At 44.2% G+C, this 20,235-nt stretch overlaps 1 protein-coding gene across 1 annotated transcript in view; it reads right to left on the minus strand.

The window, feature by feature from the left end:
* Positions 1-2,419: 2,419 nt before the first annotated feature.
* Positions 2,420-20,235, minus strand: part of LOC130403881 (FERM domain-containing protein 5-like) — a 66,974-nt gene continuing 49,158 nt past the window's right edge. The window contains exons 6-15 of the mRNA XM_056608404.1: positions 17,701-17,798; positions 16,227-16,350; positions 14,884-14,971; positions 14,574-14,662; positions 14,392-14,455; positions 12,490-12,581; positions 12,237-12,311; positions 11,962-12,030; positions 10,387-10,493; positions 2,420-6,672 (exon numbers count right to left, since the gene is read on the minus strand). Coding sequence (XP_056464379.1) covers positions 6,044-6,672; positions 10,387-10,493; positions 11,962-12,030; positions 12,237-12,311; positions 12,490-12,581; positions 14,392-14,455; positions 14,574-14,662; positions 14,884-14,971; positions 16,227-16,350; positions 17,701-17,798 — 1,435 coding nt within the window. The 3' untranslated portion in view covers positions 2,420-6,043. The remainder of the gene's footprint in view (positions 6,673-10,386; positions 10,494-11,961; positions 12,031-12,236; positions 12,312-12,489; positions 12,582-14,391; positions 14,456-14,573; positions 14,663-14,883; positions 14,972-16,226; positions 16,351-17,700; positions 17,799-20,235) is intronic.

The raw sequence follows: 20,235 nt of genomic DNA on the forward strand, positions 1-20,235 counted from the left end.
TTGATCGTCCTTTTGGACCTTATCTCTGTTGCGCATTGTGTTTCCGTGACAGTGTGCTAGAGTGGAGGTAGCGCGTCAGTCTTGAATTTCTGCGCGGGGGGTTCGACTTCCATGTGATGTAAATTTATGTGAAGCTTAAAAAGTCCTAAATCTCATGCATATGGAATACTTATTCACTAAAGCTTATGGAATTATATTTTTGTGCTTATTTCGAACTTGAACACATATTTTCCAGGCCGTGCTGGCACCACATCTATGGGGGTAAATTGCATGATGATAGACCGGCGAAATTGAACCCCGGTCGCTGGCGTTCGGGTCTTATACCAATCCATTACGCTAGAGCCGCTACCTCTCAGCAGTCGAAAACATGCCATACATTTCTTAAATAGGGTGTAGGCTATTTAAAGTGAATTCCCTAAAATTAAATAGAGAACAATTGTTGACGGGGGGGGGGGGGGGTAGAGAACAATTGTTGACGGGGGGGGGGGGGTTGAGAACAATTGTTGACGGGGGGGGGGGGGGGGGGGGGGGGGGGGGGTTGTATCGTGAACCTACGGACTTCAGTGGAGGTTTCATTCCGTCTGCGCACGGCACCTTCTCAACGATAATCAATAATCTTCCTCCCACTCAGGGTGAAAATGGTAGGTCTTAGCTTGTTTCCCCTCAGCCATGCCAACGTTTAGGAGTGTGTAACTACTGTTGACGGCTTTCAACTGCTGTTAACAGCACATGCGCTACCGCACGTATATGTCCCGCGCAAATTTAATTTTATTAAAAAAAAAAAAATTAAAAAAAAACTTTTTTTTTTTTTTTTTCTTCACCCCTCGCGATCGACTTGGGATCTGTCGGCGATCTACTGGTAGACCGCGATCGACTGGTTGGGCACCCCTGCTCTAGTACATGTAAGGGTCGCCGTAGTCATATGACTTTCTTTCCACTCCTCTCTAAAATGTTCTGAAGAACACTTCATACTGCCAAGGATCACCATCACGAACAGGAATGGCTCTTGGTGGTAAAGTAGAAGAGCGATTCTGTAGAACTAGAAGAGCAGGGATGAAATCTTGCCTCTGAATAAGGTTACAAATATCCCCTTGGTTTCCATCATTCAGAATAGAGGGTGTAGTGCTAACATTCCCCTGCATGTCTTTTTTTCCCTGTATTAATCTATTCTAAATTAATCGGTTACCAGTCCAGGTTAATTGTTTAAAAAAAAGAATTTGTTTGTAAAAAAGATATTGATCTCAGAGAGACCCACACTAATCACAGTCGGCCATCTCCCTCTCTCATCTGTATGAGGGAGAGAGAGCCAAGCAGAATACACTTTATAATCAATCGTCACATTGCCTGACAACAAGTATGGGAGAATTTTACCATATTTTTGGAGGAACTATAATCATTATCTTGCCCATTCTAATGAAAAAAGTGTGGAGAAAGCACAATGAAGGACTAGATTCTCACTGATCCAAATGTGGGACTTGTTTAAACCTTCTGCTGCTACTGGGATGAACCGTGTTGACTTGGCTGCCTTCAACGGGATCCCAAGAACTGTAAATCTCTCGATATCTGGTTCACCCCATTTTTACAGGAAAAGACGGGGAGGGCTTTATTACACCTACATGTGTATGTAGATGTCACCCACTCATGCCTTCTGCGGCCCCAGGGATTAACCATGTTTGCTGAGTTTACTCCAAGTTATCCGCAGAAGCTGTGTGCCCCACCAAAGAGGAGAAGGGCTAGAGTTTAACAGCGCATACTTCTCCCACACAGGGGAGTGTGCTCACCTCTTGCAAAGACCGGCTCCGATGAGGCTAGACTTGGTAGCTGTTGTTGGTCACCTTGTACCCCAAGACTCAGTTCAGCAGACATCAATCATTTATTTAGTTGGTTTTTGCATTTTCAATACTGAGTTTTATTTTTTAGGTTATACGACACATCAGCGATGACCAAAGTTGCTCCCTTACAGAAGTCCATCAGGTATTTCCTTGTTGTTGTTTCTTCGTCATTTTTTCAAATGGATCCAGGGTGGTTTTGGGAGTGACTGGGAAGGTTGGGTACCATGGAGGGTCAATTATATAATGATGGATAATAACTAATATTTCCTTTAAGAAAATTCCTGAAAGGCGGCTATTTGATGGTACTGTCGGCTGTGTGGGACCCAAAGCACGCAGAGTGCTTTGTGTTGGCCAGCCCGAAGAAACCTAATGAGTTCCACGAGAGCGGTAAGTGGCTGCACTCCTTCATCGGCGAAGACCACCTGTCCACCCAGATGTCCCCGCCGCCTGCCACCCCACCAGGGCAACCGCGATGGGCAACCGCGAAGGGAGACTGCACATCTTCACCAACTGAAGCGCATCCGTTCTACCTCATTTTGTATGGTAGTGGTCGACCAATTTTTGTTCTTTTTTATCTAGGCTAGGTCATTACGTGTTATGTCAGTAGCAGTTTTAATTTTTTATGGACATGTAGTGATGGGCCCTGCAAAACACTCGTCTTTGCCAGAGCAAGCGCAATCACTTCGCAGATAAAGGAAAGTGGTTTGATTTGAATGTGTCTTGGTTTCTTCTTGTGTTACTTTGTGGAAGAGTTTGGGTTTGCTTCTGAATCCTGTTCCGTGAAATACATTAATTAGTCTATTGATTTAACAGAAGTGTTAAGAAATATCTTCAAGCAAATATAATCTACACAAAACAATCTTTTCAAAGCCATTGCCATTCTAAGCATCAGTCCTTTCAAGGGCTAACACTAGATGGTGCTGTGGTCAGGCAAGATATTTGTTTCCAGTTGGGCCAAACAAAAGAAATGACCTGACGATTCACATTGAAGTACATTTAAATTCAACAGATAAGGCACTCCATTTTAAGAATATATATTTATTGATGAATTATTTGACCCTCATTTTAGGCCTGTCATTGGAGAATGAGGCAGGCATTTCCAGAGGTAACAAAACTCATGCTTGGTGAGAGGTGTATATGCATGGAGACTGTACAGGAGGGAGTCCTGCTATCCGACCACAGATAAAGTGAAGTACATTTATGTATCCTACGTGTGTTTACACTCCAATTCATCCTTTAAGCACATATTTTGTAAGTCCCCATTAATATAATTGATAGTACGCATAATTGTACACATTTCAATCGGATGAACCTTGAGTAGATTATATTAATATATTATGTATTTTCTTATCTTTTAACCCTAAACACTGCACATTCAAACCTCCATTCATAAATAACTCTACACATCCCCAAACCACAGGTATATCATTTTCAATAAATGGAAAATAGAACAAAATAAAATATCTTGTTTATCATTTTACACATTGTCAACATATTAAATGATCACAGAGTTATTGCTCATTTCGTACATTGATATAAAACGATAATCCAAGGTGTACAATGTGGACAAGGGGGTATACAAACATCCAATGATTGGCCTTCACTGGCATTGCTAGTATCTATCAACATTTATCTTACGACAACCCCCCCAAAAATACATCCACCAATCATCTGAATATACAAACCACATTTATTTATTTGTGGCATTTATGACTGCACATTTCCACACCCAATAAATTAATTCATGCCAGTGTGCAAAACTTTTCAGAGATAGAGAAAAAATAAAGCCTTTTCCTGTAGGATGGTGTGGTTCTAATATCAGCCATCTTATTATCTTCTCTTCTCTTATGTTCAATGTTGCTTCAGGATCTAGTTAAGTTCCTTTGGCTGTAAGAGCTGTGATGAGAGAAAGAGAGTGTGTGGGAGGAGTGCCATCTAGTATGGCTGGAGAAGGATTACACAGGGTATCCATCCATTGACACCAGATCAATTTCTGGTAAAGACATTAGGGGATAACAGGTCTTCTTTGGTAGACACCACATGATAGATATTACATGATTGTACGTAAAACACGATGCCTCCTTTAAAGCCCAGGCTTGTTGCTAAAATGTACATATTCATGAAAGTAGTAGGCTACCTTCTTTCCACTAAGAATGGAACAAACATACTAGGGAGATTAGCATTTATACAAAACACTGTCATATTAACGTGGTTGGCATTTACAGATTAACTAGATATTGTGACCCCACTAGTAAGAAGTGGGTCTAAAAGCAAAAATAAAAAGGGAATATCATCTTTCTTAATGCTCCGCTATGGGAAAATATTTGCATGGGTTTTATTTTACAGTCTGCAGAGGCTTTGTGACAGTAAAATAGCATTTCATAAAAGTCGGTTCTGACTATTGAAAAGTATTGCACATCAATCAAAAGTCTACCAAAAAAGGTTGTGGCCGTCAAATTTTAATAACACTGCGCTATATTCTTTCAACTACCAGAGTAAATGACGAAAAAAAAATGAAAACCAATGTTCCTTTTGTACTCACTCAGGAGTTGATATGTATCAATATTATTGACTTACGTTACATAAACTTGGACAACACAACACCTTCCTACAAAGTCCTTACAAAGGCAAGGTATCTTATCGAGTATTTATCAATTCTTAGTTATGTTTACAGGTGTGCAGAATGTTGTCCTCTCCACTTCGGCTCATCGATTCCATTCCAACATTCACATTTTATTCAACTTGTACGTTTCAACTTGCATTTCATGCTCGTCAAACTTTATGGTGTTTGATGAGCATTTCTTCATGCCGTCATCCTTCTTATTGTGACGCGCGAGACCATGCATGCCAGTGGACCACATGCTTACCAACCATAGATCTTGAATGTCTGCTCACAATACACATTCAAAACATGAAACCAAAACAGGCTTATTTCTTAAGAAGCATCTGTTTCACTAGCATTGTTTTTTTATGGAAAGCTGTGAAGATGGGCAATATATTGATTATAATATATTGAATATCGTGATAACAGCCTAGATGTAGCCCAGGCTATAACTTTTTTTATCAAAATATTGCGATGTAGCTTAAGTGTTGTCTTTTGGCCTTGATCTGTTGAACAAGTGGTTAGGTTTCATGGCTTTTTGGCAGTTATATTGAAGCCGGTCTTCCATATTTGTAAAGATTGGTAATTGGGTACCATTACAAATCATATTATAAGTGATTTTAATGCAATTACTATGTACATTTTTTAGTTTTTGACATTAATGCCCAGCTCTAAAAAGCCATTGTTTTGACTTTCTACAAGATTTGGTTTTAAAGTAATATATGAAATTGACTGGATAAGGTTGTTCGAAAGCCACCCTAGTTTAGATAAAATTGTGAGCCATGGTCCAGGACAAACCTCAAAGTAACCCAGCCAGAGAGAAGTCAAATACCAGAAAACCAACATCAGACCTCCAGAAGGAAAACTGGGGCTTCAAAATGTCTCTTTATCATTCTGAGATGCAAACCACCGAAACTACAGAAATGTGTATCAACATAATCAAAGCTTTTGTGTTCCTTGGTTGAAACCAGTATGGTTTCAGTGTTTGACTCAAGCTCATCCTACATGAAAGAAAAAGCACCACTCTGTTCCCATCCAACACTTTCAGACTTTAATCACCACTTTCAACTCTTAGCAGCAGCCATACATACGTTAGTTTTTTTCGGGTCGGGTATCAAACACGGTGATATTCTCTGCGTTGCTGGCCCACATACTGTTGCTTTTCTTCCTTTAAATGTTCTCATCCTTGATCAATCCACAGGTCAATTGAAGTCTTGCAAACCACACAGACCGACATCTCGTTTATTCCCTTTCTTACAAGAATTTGTCAACATAAAACATGAGTAAAAAATGAAGGCAACCCAATCCTCGAACAATATCTTCTTTCTCTGAAGTTATTATTGCCTTCAACTTCCTTTCGGCTTTGCACCCTGTGAAAACCCTGTTGCCGTGACAAAGCAAAATGATCTCAAAATGACCTATATTAAAAGATGAGGTTTCAGCTTCCTGTCATTAATGCTTTTAACAAAATTCTAAATATGAAAAAAAACCACAACATGTTTACCAGAGGAAAAGGGGGCGGTCCTTGGCTTGTGATTGAAACACTGTCTATGTTCTGTATTCTGATTGGGCTCCCATGCTCAGCAGGAAGTGTCTGTTTGCTTTCCTCTTATTGGCTGACGAGGAAGCCGCCCATCCAGCGTACCTTACAGGCGAGCCAGCGCCGCAGCGGGCAGAAGTACTCCAGGTGGAACTGCTGGAACTCTGGCGTCCTGCGGATGTCCCGGAGGAAGGCGATGTCCAGGTCCGACTCGGTCAGCACCAGCAGCAGCAGCAGCAGTGCCCCCAGCAGACCCATGGTGACCAGGAACAGGCGCAGGACGCTCAGAACAAACTTGTTCAGCTCCTCCACGTCCCCGCCGGCGCCCCCGGGGGTCGAGGTCCTGCTCCTCCCCCCCGCCCGCAACGCCCCCCTCTTGCCCGGGCCCGGCTCCGCCCCCTGGCCCCCCCTCTCCTGGGCCGTCTCTGACTCCGCCCCCCCCTCCTCGTCGCCGGCTCCGCGGGACGTCCCGTTGAGGTGGCGGCCCAGCGACATCTCGGCGCCGCCGTGCTCGGCCACGGGCGTGGGCAGCACGCTGTCCGACGGGCTGTAGGCCTCGTCCGAGATGACCCCCGACCCCGAGGGGCCGGCCTCCCTGCTGTCCGCCAGGTGGCCCCGCGAGCGCCGCATGAAGGTGTCGCCGTGGGAGACAGAGCGCACTGGCGTGGAATGGGCACTGTCCCGGAGCGACTCCAGACCTGCACGCCAATCAATCATTCAGTTAGTTATTCAAACGTTTTTTTCCTGTAAAACTGCAATACAATGTGCTACAGGGCAACAAGGTGACAGGAAAGGAAGTGGAATCTGGAATCGTATTCATAAAATAAGATCAATAACATGGATGGATGCAGCTGATGTGGAGTTACTTATTGATCATCACAGTTGGTTGGTAATGAAAAATGGTATAGATCATTCTGCCACAATGACCAAGTAGTGTTACTGTATGATGTCTTTGTGTGTATATATGTACTGGCCTGGCTAAAGCAGGCCAGTACACAAAGGCACCCACCCACCCAGCAACCTACTCACACACCTACCCACACACACCCACACCCACACACACAGTCTTTGAGAGTCACTTTCTTAATTAACCTATTCAGTTGAGCATTAACCCTACCAAGGACATTGTTGATGGATTAATGTGTTGAACGTTAAAAAATCTTTTGTGAAGTCACACCCTGAAATTGAGAAACACACACATAACCCCCCACTCTCACAACCACATGCACACACACTGTAATGGGGTTAACTGATAATGCTGCTTGGAGAGACCCTTCGCAAGACCCGAGAATATTTAAAATGTGATGTGAACGATAAATCACTGCAGTCTGAGAGACATTATGACGTTGCTGCTCTGTAGCCTTGACAATACGAAAGATGTTTGTGTCACACAAAGCCTTGTGCAAAACAAGGACGGAAACCACCTTTCAATAAAGTGCATTCCCTGAAAAGAGTGGCAAATAGGGACATGAGGCACCTATTTTTGCATGATAAGTGATGTATTTAAAGAAATGAAGAAAGGATTGTTTGTGACTCTGCAACGTCTTGCAAGTGGATATGAACCACTAACCAAATGGCAGGGAGGGGGTCTAACTGCTTTCTCTATTATGTGTAATCATAATAGAGAGAGCTATTTTTCGTGTCGGAAATATGATGCACGCCTACTCTGCAATCAATTTGTTTTGGAAAACATAACCTTGTTATGTTCATGGCTTCAGAAGAGAAGGTTACTCTCCAGCACCGTGTGCATGCTAATATCAAACTGTAGGCCCATCAAATAATGAAGCCCCTGGTAAATATATCAACAGCCGTTGCAAAAACAGCTGTGGCTTGTAAGGGGCGTGAGAACCTAAATCCATGCGTCCAAAAGCCTTTGGTAACTTGACACCTCATGGATACCTAGCGCCATACATACCAAGAACACATAACCATAGGAAACAAGCGTTCACACTCTGCCGCCGCCAACAAACAGGAAACAATCCTCCACCAACACCAACACTGTTCAGGCAAAGGTGGATCGATTTTGCCCTCAATCTTATTATTATCTAACCTTTGTACGCATTTTATTTATTTGATATTTTGAGAGATATTGTCTCCAAATAACTAATAGTATGCCATAATGTAGGCCTACCTACTTATTTAACCTATTACCGTTTTTTAACTTTAACTTATTTTAGAGAGATATTGCCTTCAAAGACGTAGCATTATAAAGGATATGTCATATTCAGTCAATTGATCCAATGTTACCTTGGGGGTCGCGGCGCCCCCCAGGCCGGGGGGTGCCTAGCCGAGACGAAGCCGTCGATCCCTCCCCCAGTCGAGACCCCGATGGACTTGAGGAGGATTCGGGGAGAGAAGGGAGCAGAGGGAAGACCCCTAGGGCCTTTGCCATTAGCCTGGGCCCCAGGGACAGCACGCGGACCCTCACGTCCCGGTAGCAGTGGTTGACCATGCACAGGTGCACGTTCACCTTGGTCTTGATCCGGATCAGACACTTCACCATGGTGACGGAAAACTAAACTGGTCGGACCCCGAAATCCTTGCTATCTTGGAGAGGACGGCTGGCAGTCTGGTGTTTTACTCTAAGTCTTTCTCAATGTCGACCCGATCCATGTAACTCTGTTTGAAACTCTTTCTGACGTCCCTGTCTCTTTAGCTCCTCCCGATTCTTCTTCTTCTCTCTTTCTCTTTGTCACTAATGTGTTCTTGAGCCCCGGACTCTGAGTAACAACCACCTCTACGATACTAGTAATACCTCAGCTGCACTGACTTGCTTGTTAGACAGAATGAAATAGAGATTGAAAGAGAGAAAGAGACAGAGAGAGAGAGAGAGGCTGAGAGAGAGAGAGAGAGAGAGAGAGAGAGAGAGAGAGAGAGAGAGAGAGAGAGAGAGAGAGAGAGAGAGAGAGAGAGTGAGAGGGAGAGAGAGAGAGAGAGAGAGAGAGAGAGAGAGAGAGAGAGAGAGAAAGAGAGAGAGAGAAAGAGACAGAGTGAGAGGGAGAAGAGAGAGGCTGAGTGAGAGGGAGAGGGAGAGAGAGAGAGAGAGAGAGAGAGAGAGAGAGAGAGAGAGAGAGAGAGAGAGAGAGAGAGAGAGAGAGGGAGAGAGAGAGGGAGGGAGAGAGGGAGGGAGAGAGAGAGAGAGAGACACACACAAGGTCATGGAATGTGCCCCACTTTGGGCCACAGTCTGTTTTAATGGCCTGGCCTGTGGTCAGTTGTGACACATGGCGTGCTCTGTCACAGGGCTATTCTTAGGACGAGGATAAGACTAACAGTGGAAGTACCCAAGAGACAGTAAAACACATCGACTAAACACACTGCACACACACACTCACACACAATTGAAAATTCACACATACAACCACACAAACACACTTGCATGTGAGAGTTGGGAGCAGTGTTCTGCTGGAATTACAAGAGCCTTGACTTTATCAGAGCCTTGACTGTCCAAAAGTGAAACTTTTGGACAGTTCCTTTTGTTTATGCTACATACGTTGTATGCTGATTTGACACCCAATGCCTAACCACCACTCTTCACCACATTTGCCCACATCTTCTTCATCACCAATCTTACGGTACCGGTACATAAGACAACATCGGCCAATCACAAACTCTGTCCGTTGTAGCCCCACCCTCTTATTGTTATAGTTGATGACACTTACCTTATTTTTTGACTATTTTGACCAAATCAACTTACCAACCATTTGTTTTAAAAATTATGTTCAAGAAGTATTACTAATTCAAGTGTTTTATTTTGTTTAACTGTTTTAATATATAATTTGACGATTCTGTTCTGCTAAACCAGTTTTGTTGTGTCTGGTATCTGTTTAGTTGCCTTTTATCTCCCTCCTTCCTGGGAATTTAAAGAAGCGGTCTTCTAGGTGTTTGGTGCAGTTGGTGTTGATGTGCGTCCGTTGAAGGCAATGATGTTAAATCAATGTTACTGCACATCAGTTGAGTTGACTGTATTATCATAAGTAGTAGTATTGCATTCCTTGGCTATTGTTTAGCAGAGTATGGTGTGTACTTTGACTTCGAAGCAGAAACCACACTAACACAGAAGTTATTCCTTCAAATCAACGCTTTTGTGTGTGTGTAGAACAGACAGAGAAAGGCAGAGTATGTGTGAAAGACAAATACAATTCTAACGAATGAAAGAGTGTCTGGCGTGCGCAAGTGTGAAAAAGATACTCAACGACAAAGGCACTCAAATTACTGTTGAGAGGAAGTTTGTGTTTTTGTCCTTGGCTGCTCTAGTGAGCAAATCTATGAATTGAAAGAACGACATCCGGAGGACAAACTTTTTGGTTTGTTGTGTGCATGGTTGTGTATGTTTTTGGTTATGTGTGTTTGGGGGTCTGGCGCATTTCATGGGTTTGTTTCAAGAGGGCAAATGCTTGTGTGTAAGTTACCTTCCATGATGGAGATGTGGACAGCCCTCCGTCGGGTGCGGGGAACACTGGTCAGACGAGGGCCATGGGTGATGGAGGGACAACTCCTACTAGGGACCAGGCCAGCTCTATACACATACAACACACACTTTCATTAGTCACACAGATAGATCTTGCACGATGAAAGTCATTGAAGGTTGAGTGAGAGGTTATTAGGGTTGTGAGTAGGGGTGCAACGGATCACATAACCCCCGTGGTGAGGTAGAGGTGGTGAGAGGGTTAGTAGAGGTGAGAGGGTTAGTAGAGGTGGTGAGAGGGTTAGTAGAGGTGAGAGGGTTAGTAGAGGTGGTGAGAGGGTTAGCAGGGTGGTGATGGGGTTAGTAGGGGTGAGAGGGTTAATAGGGGTGAGAGGGTTAGTAGAGGTGAGAGGTTTAGTATGAGTGAGAGGGTTAGTAGAGGTGGTGAGAGGGTTAGCAGGGTGGTGATGGGGTTAGTAGGGGTGAGAGGGTTAGTAGGGGTGAGAGGGTTAGTAGAGGTGAGAGGTTTAGTATGAGTGAGAGGGTTAGTAGAGGTGAGAGGGTTAGTAGAGGTGAGAGGGTTAGTAAAGGTGAGAGGGTTAGTAGGGGTGAGAGGGTTAGTAGAGGTGAGAGGGTTAGTAGGGGTTAGGGTTAGTAGGGGTGAGAGGGTTAGTAGAGGTGAGAGGGTTAGTAGGGGTTAGGGTTAGTAGGGGTGAGAGGGTTAGTAGGGGTGAGAGGGTTAGTAGGGGTGAGAGGGTTAGTAGAGGTGAGAGGGTTAGTAGAGGTGAGAGGGTTAGTAAAGGTGAGAGGGTTAGTAGGGGTGAGAGGGTTAGTAGAGGTGAGAGGGTTAGTAGAGGTGAGAGGGTTAGTAGAGGTGAGAGGGTTAGTAGAGGTGAGAGGGTTAGTAGGGTGGTGATGGGGTTAGTAGGGGTGAGAGGGTTAGTAGGGGTGAGAGGGTTAGTAGGGTGGTGATGGGGTTAGTAGGGGTGAGAGGGTTAGTAGGGTGGTGATGGGGTTAGTAGGGGTGAGAGGGTTAGTAGGGTGGTGATGGGGTTAGTAGGGGTGAGAGGGTTAGTAGGGTGGTGATGGGGTTAGTAGGGGTGAGAGGGTTAGTAGGGTGGTGATGGGGTTAGTAGGGGTGAGAGGGTTAGTGGAGGTGAGAGGGTTAGTGGAGGTGAGAGGGTTAGTAGAGGTGAGAGGGTTAGTAGGGTGGTGATGGGGTTAGTAGGGGTGAGAGGGTTAGTAGAGGTGAGAGGGTTAGTGGAGGTGAGAGGGTTAGTGGAGGTGAGAGGGTTAGTGGAGGTGAGAGGGTTAGTAGAGGTGAGAGGGTTAGTGGAGGTGAGAGGGTTAGTGGAGGTGAGAGGGTTAGTAGAGGTGAGAGGGTTAGTGGAGGTGAGAGGGTTAGGAGGGTGAGAGGGTTAGTAGAGGTGAGAGGGTTAGTAGGGTGAGAGGGTTAGGAGGGTGAGAGGGTTAGTAGAGGTGAGAGGGTTAGTAGGGTGAGAGGGTTAGGAGGGTGAGAGGGTTAGTAGAGGTGAGAGGGTTAGTAGGGTGAGAGGGTTAGTAGGGTGAGAGGGTTAACCTGTGGATCTCAGGGGGGTCTCTCTTTATTTTGGCACTTTGTTCCATCACTTCTTTTGCAACTCTTCCACTAGAATAATGAAGAGTTATCATGTTAACAGACGTTAAGACTGACATCACAGCACTACCCCAGAGAGATAGAACCAAGCACATCGTATTTTCTGGATTGTAAACTAAGACTTATGTCAAATTATATCAGATGACAGAGCAGTGCATTGTAAACAGCTGTACAGAAAAGTGTACGGAAACTCTGGGCGCGGACAGATAGTACCCTACCTGTATCTGAAGCGACTTCCCTTAAAGAAGAGATTACTACTGGACACCGTGCGCACCTGGCTGGACTTCTCCAACCTGGGGGCGCGAAGGATAGAGATACATAATCGAGAGTGTTTTATATGCTTTGGTATAAGGAAACTTATACCAAACTTGTCCTTCCAACAGCGCAATTGAATTGTGTAAGGGAGAGTGATGTCCATCTACATGACAAGTTAAACAGCCAGTAGGTGGTGGTGGTGGTGGTGGTACTGACTTGTAGAAGGCCTGGTTCTCCACTCCACACTTCCACAGGTGCTTACAGGCCTCGGGGGTAGGAGCAAAGTACGTCAGGATGATCTTCTTATCCTGAAACACATAACAGAGCGGCCACCTTTCACTCATTGAGCGTGAGGCTATACAAATTCAGGCGATTCACGTTCAACAGAAATGTTTTATCTTTTTAAAAACGGGTTTTATTTCGGTTCAAAGGCATGTGGCTTTCTGAAGTATCGGTTGGAGGTTCTTGGATAAAAATTCTAAACCTATAGGCTTGTTTTGAACATGCGTCATAGACATGACTGACATGGCATGACAAGTCTTGCCAACTGAAAAGCAACTACTGCCGCTATGGGTTGGGGGGTTCCGTTCTGGGTCAAAAGACTTCTTAAGTCGGGGCTGACTTTGGCCGTACACACTAATAATAATAATAATAATACATTTAATTTAGAGAACAGCGCATTCATTTCTACTGAAACAGACATTGCTAGGCCCATCGCCTTGCAATGTCTGTGTTTTTGCAGATTAGACAAAAGGTCTGCGCTGCTCTTGTTAATAGATAAGCAGAAATCAAAGCCATTCAAAATGACAACCAAAAGAAAAGCCAAGGTTTACGCATAATTGTCAACAACAACAATTCAGATATCATCCCGTCAAACTAAAAAGTAATTTTTCCGACATTTTCTTCAGATGGCTGTAGACACATTAATGGTTGATTTCAGTCTCAGTCCATTACTCTATGTGCGTGTCATGTGTCATGTCTTTTCATGTCTTGAAACCCCCTAACTTCACCACTTTACCAGAGCTGACGTCAGCCCCCCTCTGGGCAGAAACATTATTGAGAGGTTTGTCACCTAGTGGGTAGGGGCCTTTAACCAAGTATTATCCAACAAAAAGAGTTGGCCAGCAATCTAAATAATATTTACACAAACTTCTTCAAATAATTGATTTAAAAATAAAATGGCTAAATGATAGAATAACTAAATAGTTAACACTGTGTATATACATATGATGCAACATAGTCTACGACAAAGTCTGGGTATTTTCTTGCTTTGTGTCTTCAAGCATCTTTCTCTATTGTGAGAAGTGTGTGGTTCTCTATTATAGAATGGGTCAATGAGCTGTTCCTCGTGCGGTTCTCTATGAGAGCATGGATCAGTGAGCTGTTCCTCGTGCGGTTCTCTAGGAGAGCATGGATCAGTGGGCTGTTCCTCGACTGGTTCTCTAGGAGAGCATGGATCAGTGAGCTGTTCCTCGTCTGGTTCTCTATGAGAGCATGGATCAGTGAGCTGTTCCTCATCTGCTTCATGAGAGCATGGATCATTGAGCTGTTCCTCGACTGGTTCTCTAGGAGAGCATGGATCAGTGGGCTGTTCCTCCTCTGGTTCTCTATGACAGCATGGATCAGTGAGCTGTTCCTCATCTGGGTCTCTATGAAAGCATGGATCATTGAGCTGTTCCTCGACTGGTTCTCTAGGAGAGCATGGATCAGTGGGCGGTTCCTCGTCTGGTTCTCTATGAGAGCATGGATCATTGAGCTGTTCCTCATCTGCTTCATGAGAGCATGGATCATTGAGCTGTTCCTCGACTGGTTCTCTAGGAGAGCATGGATCAGTGGGCTGTTCCTCCTCTGGTTCTCTATGAGAGCATGGATCATTGAGCTGTTCCTCATCTGCTTCATGAGAGCATGGATCATTGAGCTGTTCCTCGACTGGTTCTCTAGGAGAGCATGGATCAGTGGGCTGTTCCTCCTCTGGTTCTCTATGACAGCATGGATCAGTGAGCTGTTCCTCATCTGGGTCTCTATGAGAGCATGGATCATTGAGCTGTTCCTCGACTGGTTCTCTATGAGAGCATGGATCCGACATTGGAGTGATGTTTTAAATCAGCATGCACTCACCTCCTTCTGATTAGCGTAAACATGGAACGTCTTTGCCTCAAACTTGAGTTTGGTCACCTCATCCCTGTGGGGAGACGGGCGGTCAGGCAGAGACATGATGTGATCAGAGACAAAGGAAAATGTAATATGCACATACACACACACACACACGCACACACACACACACAGACACACAGACGCACCAGTTAAGGAAGTGTATCCTCCTGTTTCCTTGGAGTACAGTGAAGCCAAATGGAGTGAAGGCCAAGAAGGCTGGGTTACCAGACACATCCTGGGAAAGACAGAAGCATCGTTAAAACACACACACACACACACACACACACACACACACACACACACACACACACACACACACACACACACACACACACACACACACACACACACACACACACACACACACACACACACACACGCACACACACACACACACACACATTTAGTGTGTCAATGTAATAGTATTTTTCCAACAGTAGTAACATTATGTGTTACCTTGCAGGGGTGAGGATCGATGCCGTACGTCTCCAGACTCTGAGCTTTCTGTAGGAAGTTGAGTTCAGATGTGTCTGGAGACTGTCCTCTGGTTGAAACAAAGAAAACACAGAAACAAAATACATTAAACCGTGTTTATCCTGCCAGCTCCATCCTGCAGTCAACAAACCCGGCCAAAGTAAGCCAGAACTGGGCCGAATTAGCTGTGCTTTGGTGAAGCTTCTGCCCTGGCAAGACCGACTGGTTTGCAACCTAAACTCCCCTTTCTAATTTCTTAAATTCTTGACGTAGAGAAACAAAGACCTTTCAATTCAAGAATGCATTTAATCTAATTATACAATTATATAAAAAAAATTGCATTGAAAATGAATGGCATTGAAAACGAAATTAAATGTATTCACAAAATTATATATATATTATTTCCCTTTGGAAAATAACAAAGATAAACACTAGAGGACGCTATAGTTCCGCGATTATTGGTTTAGATGAGAAAGAGACGTAAGAGAAAGACGTCAGAGAAGAAAAAGGAAGTTGAGGGAGAGATAAAGAAAGATAGAACCATAGAAAGGGAAAGAGACTAGAAGATGAAGGGCCTGACGAGAGAGGTTTGTTTACAGGAAGGAAAGGAGGAAGGAGGCTTGAAAAAGTCATGACACAGTGCTTCAATGAAAGGTTACACACGCACACACACGCGCACACACACACACACACACACACACACACACACACACACACACACACACACACACACACACACACACACACACACACACACACACACACACACACACACACACACACACACACACACACAGTATCATAGAGCAGTAGGAAGAGGAATACAATTACAGGCGAATACTCAGCATAAAAGGCGGATCTCAAATGACATATCTATTACCATGAATATCTATTGACACTGGTCTTTCATACTGAATATAAACGTTGTGGTATGGTTTGGATTGGATATGTCCTCTCCTGAATATAAAGCTGACACCAACTGCAGAAAACATGTGTTGGTGTGTTTTATTTACTTCATTCTTTCCAACGACTGTTTCTTAGGCGAATAGAAAGTGTACACCTGCTCCCTTAGAGTATTTAGAGTTTATGCAAGGAGCCGTACAGTACTGTTTCTACAACAGCCCTGACCACAGCACAGGCTGCCTGAGACATCTGCTCGTGGTGGTGCTGCTGTCCTTTGGTTGAGGGATGGCTGGTCTGCGTGTCTGAAGGTTGGCCCGCTGGCCGGTACGGGGGTGTGGGTGGAGACGTGTGGGGGGGGGGGGGGGGGGGGGGGGGGGGGTTGCCTGGAGGAGAACACGGCGCGGGGCCAGGTGTCGCCTTACATCAGCTCGGTCTTGTGGATGTCTGAGATGCGGCGCTCAAGCCGCTCCGAGTGTTTGGGGAAGAACTGGAACTTGGAGCTGTAGCCCTCGGGGTGTTTCCCCGGGTCGTAGTCCCCGATCTCCGCTGCCCCACAGAGGACAATGACGCACAGGGATAAATACACTTCATACACATGCCTGTTAAGTATAGAGTGCTCCGCTGCAACACCACCACTGCACAGGACAACATGGACATGTACCTTTCTATATTTAATATACCTTTCTAGATATTTAAGTTTCTATGCGTTTCTATATTTAATATAGAAAAGTGAACACACTTTATATACGTCAAATAGAAAGAACTCTTACACACCCACCGCCACCAAGGACAGCAACATGAGGATATAAATATAGAAAGGTAAAGACTTTATGTATGTTAAATATAAGGAGCTCTTCCACCACCACCACCACCACCTCCACACAGGGCAATAATAGAAAGATATAAATCTAGAAATGTAAACACACTTTCTATACGTTGAATATAAAGAGCCCTTACAACACCACTCCCACACAGGACAACAATAGGAAGATATACATTTGGAAAGATTAATATAGAGCTATGTCTGCACCACACAGGAACATATCCTGCATAATTTAAGATAAATAGCCTTTAATGTAAAATATAAAGAGCTCTGCTACAGCACCACCAGAAAAGGAATATTAAGAAATAAAGAAAATATACAGCTATGGAAATTACTAAACCTGTTTACGTTAATGTGAAATATAAACATCTCTGCCACAGCCCCAGCATACAGGACCATATAAAATGAATATATAGCCACGTTTATAGAGAAAAATATAGCGTTCAATTATCTTTGTTTTATTCTAGTCATTACATAATACTTTTACAATATAATGACTATATTATAAAATAAAGATAATCATTGAGTCATCAAATCATTGAAAAGTTGAATCTGCTATATGTTCTGTATAAAAGAAAAACTAAGGAGGAAAAACAAAGATGCAGATGTTTCTACCGAAAGCTCTTAAACAAATGCAATAACCTAAAGTTGTGTTAAAGTGGACGCCTGGGGCCGTGCCAGATGTCTCCATCCTACTGTAATTGAAGTGGGAGCTGATGAGGTGCTTAGCAATGCAGCACAGAGTCATTCCCTGTCGTAGGTATAAGGACACTCGAGGACACAGTGGGGCATTTACACTGCAGGACACACATCGACGGGGCTCACCAGCCCACGAGTTCTCCTTCCACCGGCTGAATGCCAATGAGCCCTACACCCAACTTAGGGGTGGGTGAGGGCAAGGGGGTGGGCGGGCTTTCAGATGAAAAATGAAGAAAGCAGAAAAGGTCAGTGTCTCGCTAATGGAGAAGAAATCACCAGCATCTCAATGATAGCCCTGCATATTTTAGATAGGCTTTTTGAAATAGGTTTTATATACGGCGATGAAACCATGCATAATAGTTAATTATGTGTACCTTGGAGTATGTAGGCAGCCAGTAGGGCAGCGTCCGAGGTCTTGCACAGAAGTCGGCCGTGATACAGATCCCTCTTAATCTGTAGGAAGACCAGGTATCTGTGGACCAGAGCACACACACACACACACACACACACACACACACACACACACACACACACACACACACACACACACACACACACACACACACACACACACACACACACACACACACACACACACACACACACACACACACACACACACATCAGGTTCTGGTCCGTTATGAGGAGAACCAGAACCAAACTACTCCCCACTGTGCAGATCTAAAGCAAGGAGGGCTAATGACTTATTTATAGACTGCTTTGGGTGAGGAAGGCTTCACAATATATCCGCAAAGAGGGCCCAAAGGGCTGTGTGTGTGTGTGTGTGTGTGTGTGTGTGTGTGTGTGTGTGTGTGTGTGTGTGTGTGTGTGTGTGTGTGTGTGTGTGTGTGTGTGTGTGTGTGTGTGTGTGTGTGTGTGTGTGTGTGTGTGTGCTTTGAGACAAAAGCTTTGTCTCCTTCTCCCTACTTTCTATCCCAACAATGATGTAATGATACCTTTAGTAACAATGTAATGATAGCAACAACGATAGCAATGATGGTTTGACATCAACACCTATAGTTATAATGTAAGACTAGCAACACTGATAGTAATGATAGTATGTTAGCAACACCTGTACTAATGATGTAATGATAGCAACGCCTAGTGGCTTCTTGGCCATTCTGGCACCCTAGGCGTGATCTCCTACTCCCCCCGCACCGCGGATAAGAAACACCATCTTCAGGAAAAATGGCATCAAATGCAGAAAGTGAACTGAACATGCACAGCTGGTCCCTCCCCCATCATCTTTCATCTTCGTCACACAGAAAACAAAGAAATTTGTTGGGAATTGCAAATACTTACATTTGGAGATAGCTGGGAAAAACTAAACATTTTACAATACAAATATATATCTGGAGACAGCCCCCCATATGTATATGCCTAGGTGGGGTGACATTTTTGTCGTAAAGGCTCTAGGGGGATGATCTCTAGGTGATGTCCGTTGACATCACCTAGGTTGCCTTTGCCTAGAAACGGCCCTGGCAACAACAATTGTAACAATGTAAGGATAGCAACACCGATTGTATTGATTGTATGATAGCAACACCTTTAGTAATGATATAATATGAGCCACACCTATCGTATTGATAGTTTGATAGCAACATTGATAGTATGAAAGCAACACCTATTGTAGTGATAGTAGGATAGTAATGATATAATGTTAGCAACACCGATAGCACTGATAGTATGATAGCAACGCCTATGATGTTATGATAGTCAACACCTCTACTAATGATGTAATGATAGCCAACACCTATAGCAATGATTGTGGGAGTGTGTGTGGATGATGGCAGGTTTAAGCAACCTGGCCCAAGTCAGAATGATTGGACGGTGTGGCTGGGGGAGGCTGCACATCTGTGGCACATTGAGCAATCTGTGGTTCAAACCAGCCATCACCACACACGCTTTTGAGGGAGATCTCCTGCATTGCAACATGGGAGCTCAAGCGTCATAAATCATCTGCAAACCTTACAATTTACCCGTTTTCAACGCAACCACCCCGCGTCCTTGTCTGAAGGAGCCCCGTTAAAGTTACTGAGGCGGAGTGTGACAGCCACCTAGTTGGCGTGTATTATGGACATTGCCGCAATGATATAATGATAGGCACCCCTATAGTAATGATGTAGTGATAGCAGCACCTACAGTAATGAAATAATGATAGGCACCCCTATAGTAATGATGTAGTGATAGCAGCACCTACAGTAATAATATAATGATGGCAACACCTACAGTAAGGATGTGATGATAGCCACCCCATAGTAATAATGTAATAATAGCAGCACCAATAGTAATGATAGTATGAAAGCAGCACCTATCATAATCATAGTATGATAGCAGCACCTATATTACTGTAATGTGTGAGCCTCTTCATGTTCAGCTAAATGGAAAAACATGACAACACAAATATGGATATAGGGAAAGAATGAGAGAGGGGGTAGAGAGGGAGGCAGGGGAGAGAGAGAGAGGGGAGGGACCAAGAGAAAGAAGGATGATGGAGAGAGGGAGGGAGAAAGAGACACAGAGAGATAGAGAAATAGGCAGAAACGGAGAGAGAGAGATAGCTAGATTGAGATAGAACAAGATAGAGAGAAATAGAAAGAAAGACAAAGACAGAGAGAGAGACAGATCAGGAGATGCAGATGAATGACGTATGACGGCTGTGCTGCCTGAAGCTCCTGTGGGACTCCACCACAGAGGCACCTGGCGTGGTCCTCTGCATACTAAACCACCTCAGATGTGCTCCCGCTCCCAGCCAGCATACCGTACACACAGTGCAATCATATCCAACGCCGCTGCTCAAGGTCATAGACGCCCGAGGAATACACCTCCGCTTTTATAATGATGTGGGTCGTGATTGGCTGCTTATGTTTTGTGTGTGTTTTGTTGAGTATGTGTATGGTTATGTATGG

This window comes from Gadus chalcogrammus, chromosome 14 (assembly GCF_026213295.1).
Source record: "Gadus chalcogrammus isolate NIFS_2021 chromosome 14, NIFS_Gcha_1.0, whole genome shotgun sequence".
Taxonomy (NCBI): domain Eukaryota; kingdom Metazoa; phylum Chordata; class Actinopteri; order Gadiformes; family Gadidae; genus Gadus; species Gadus chalcogrammus.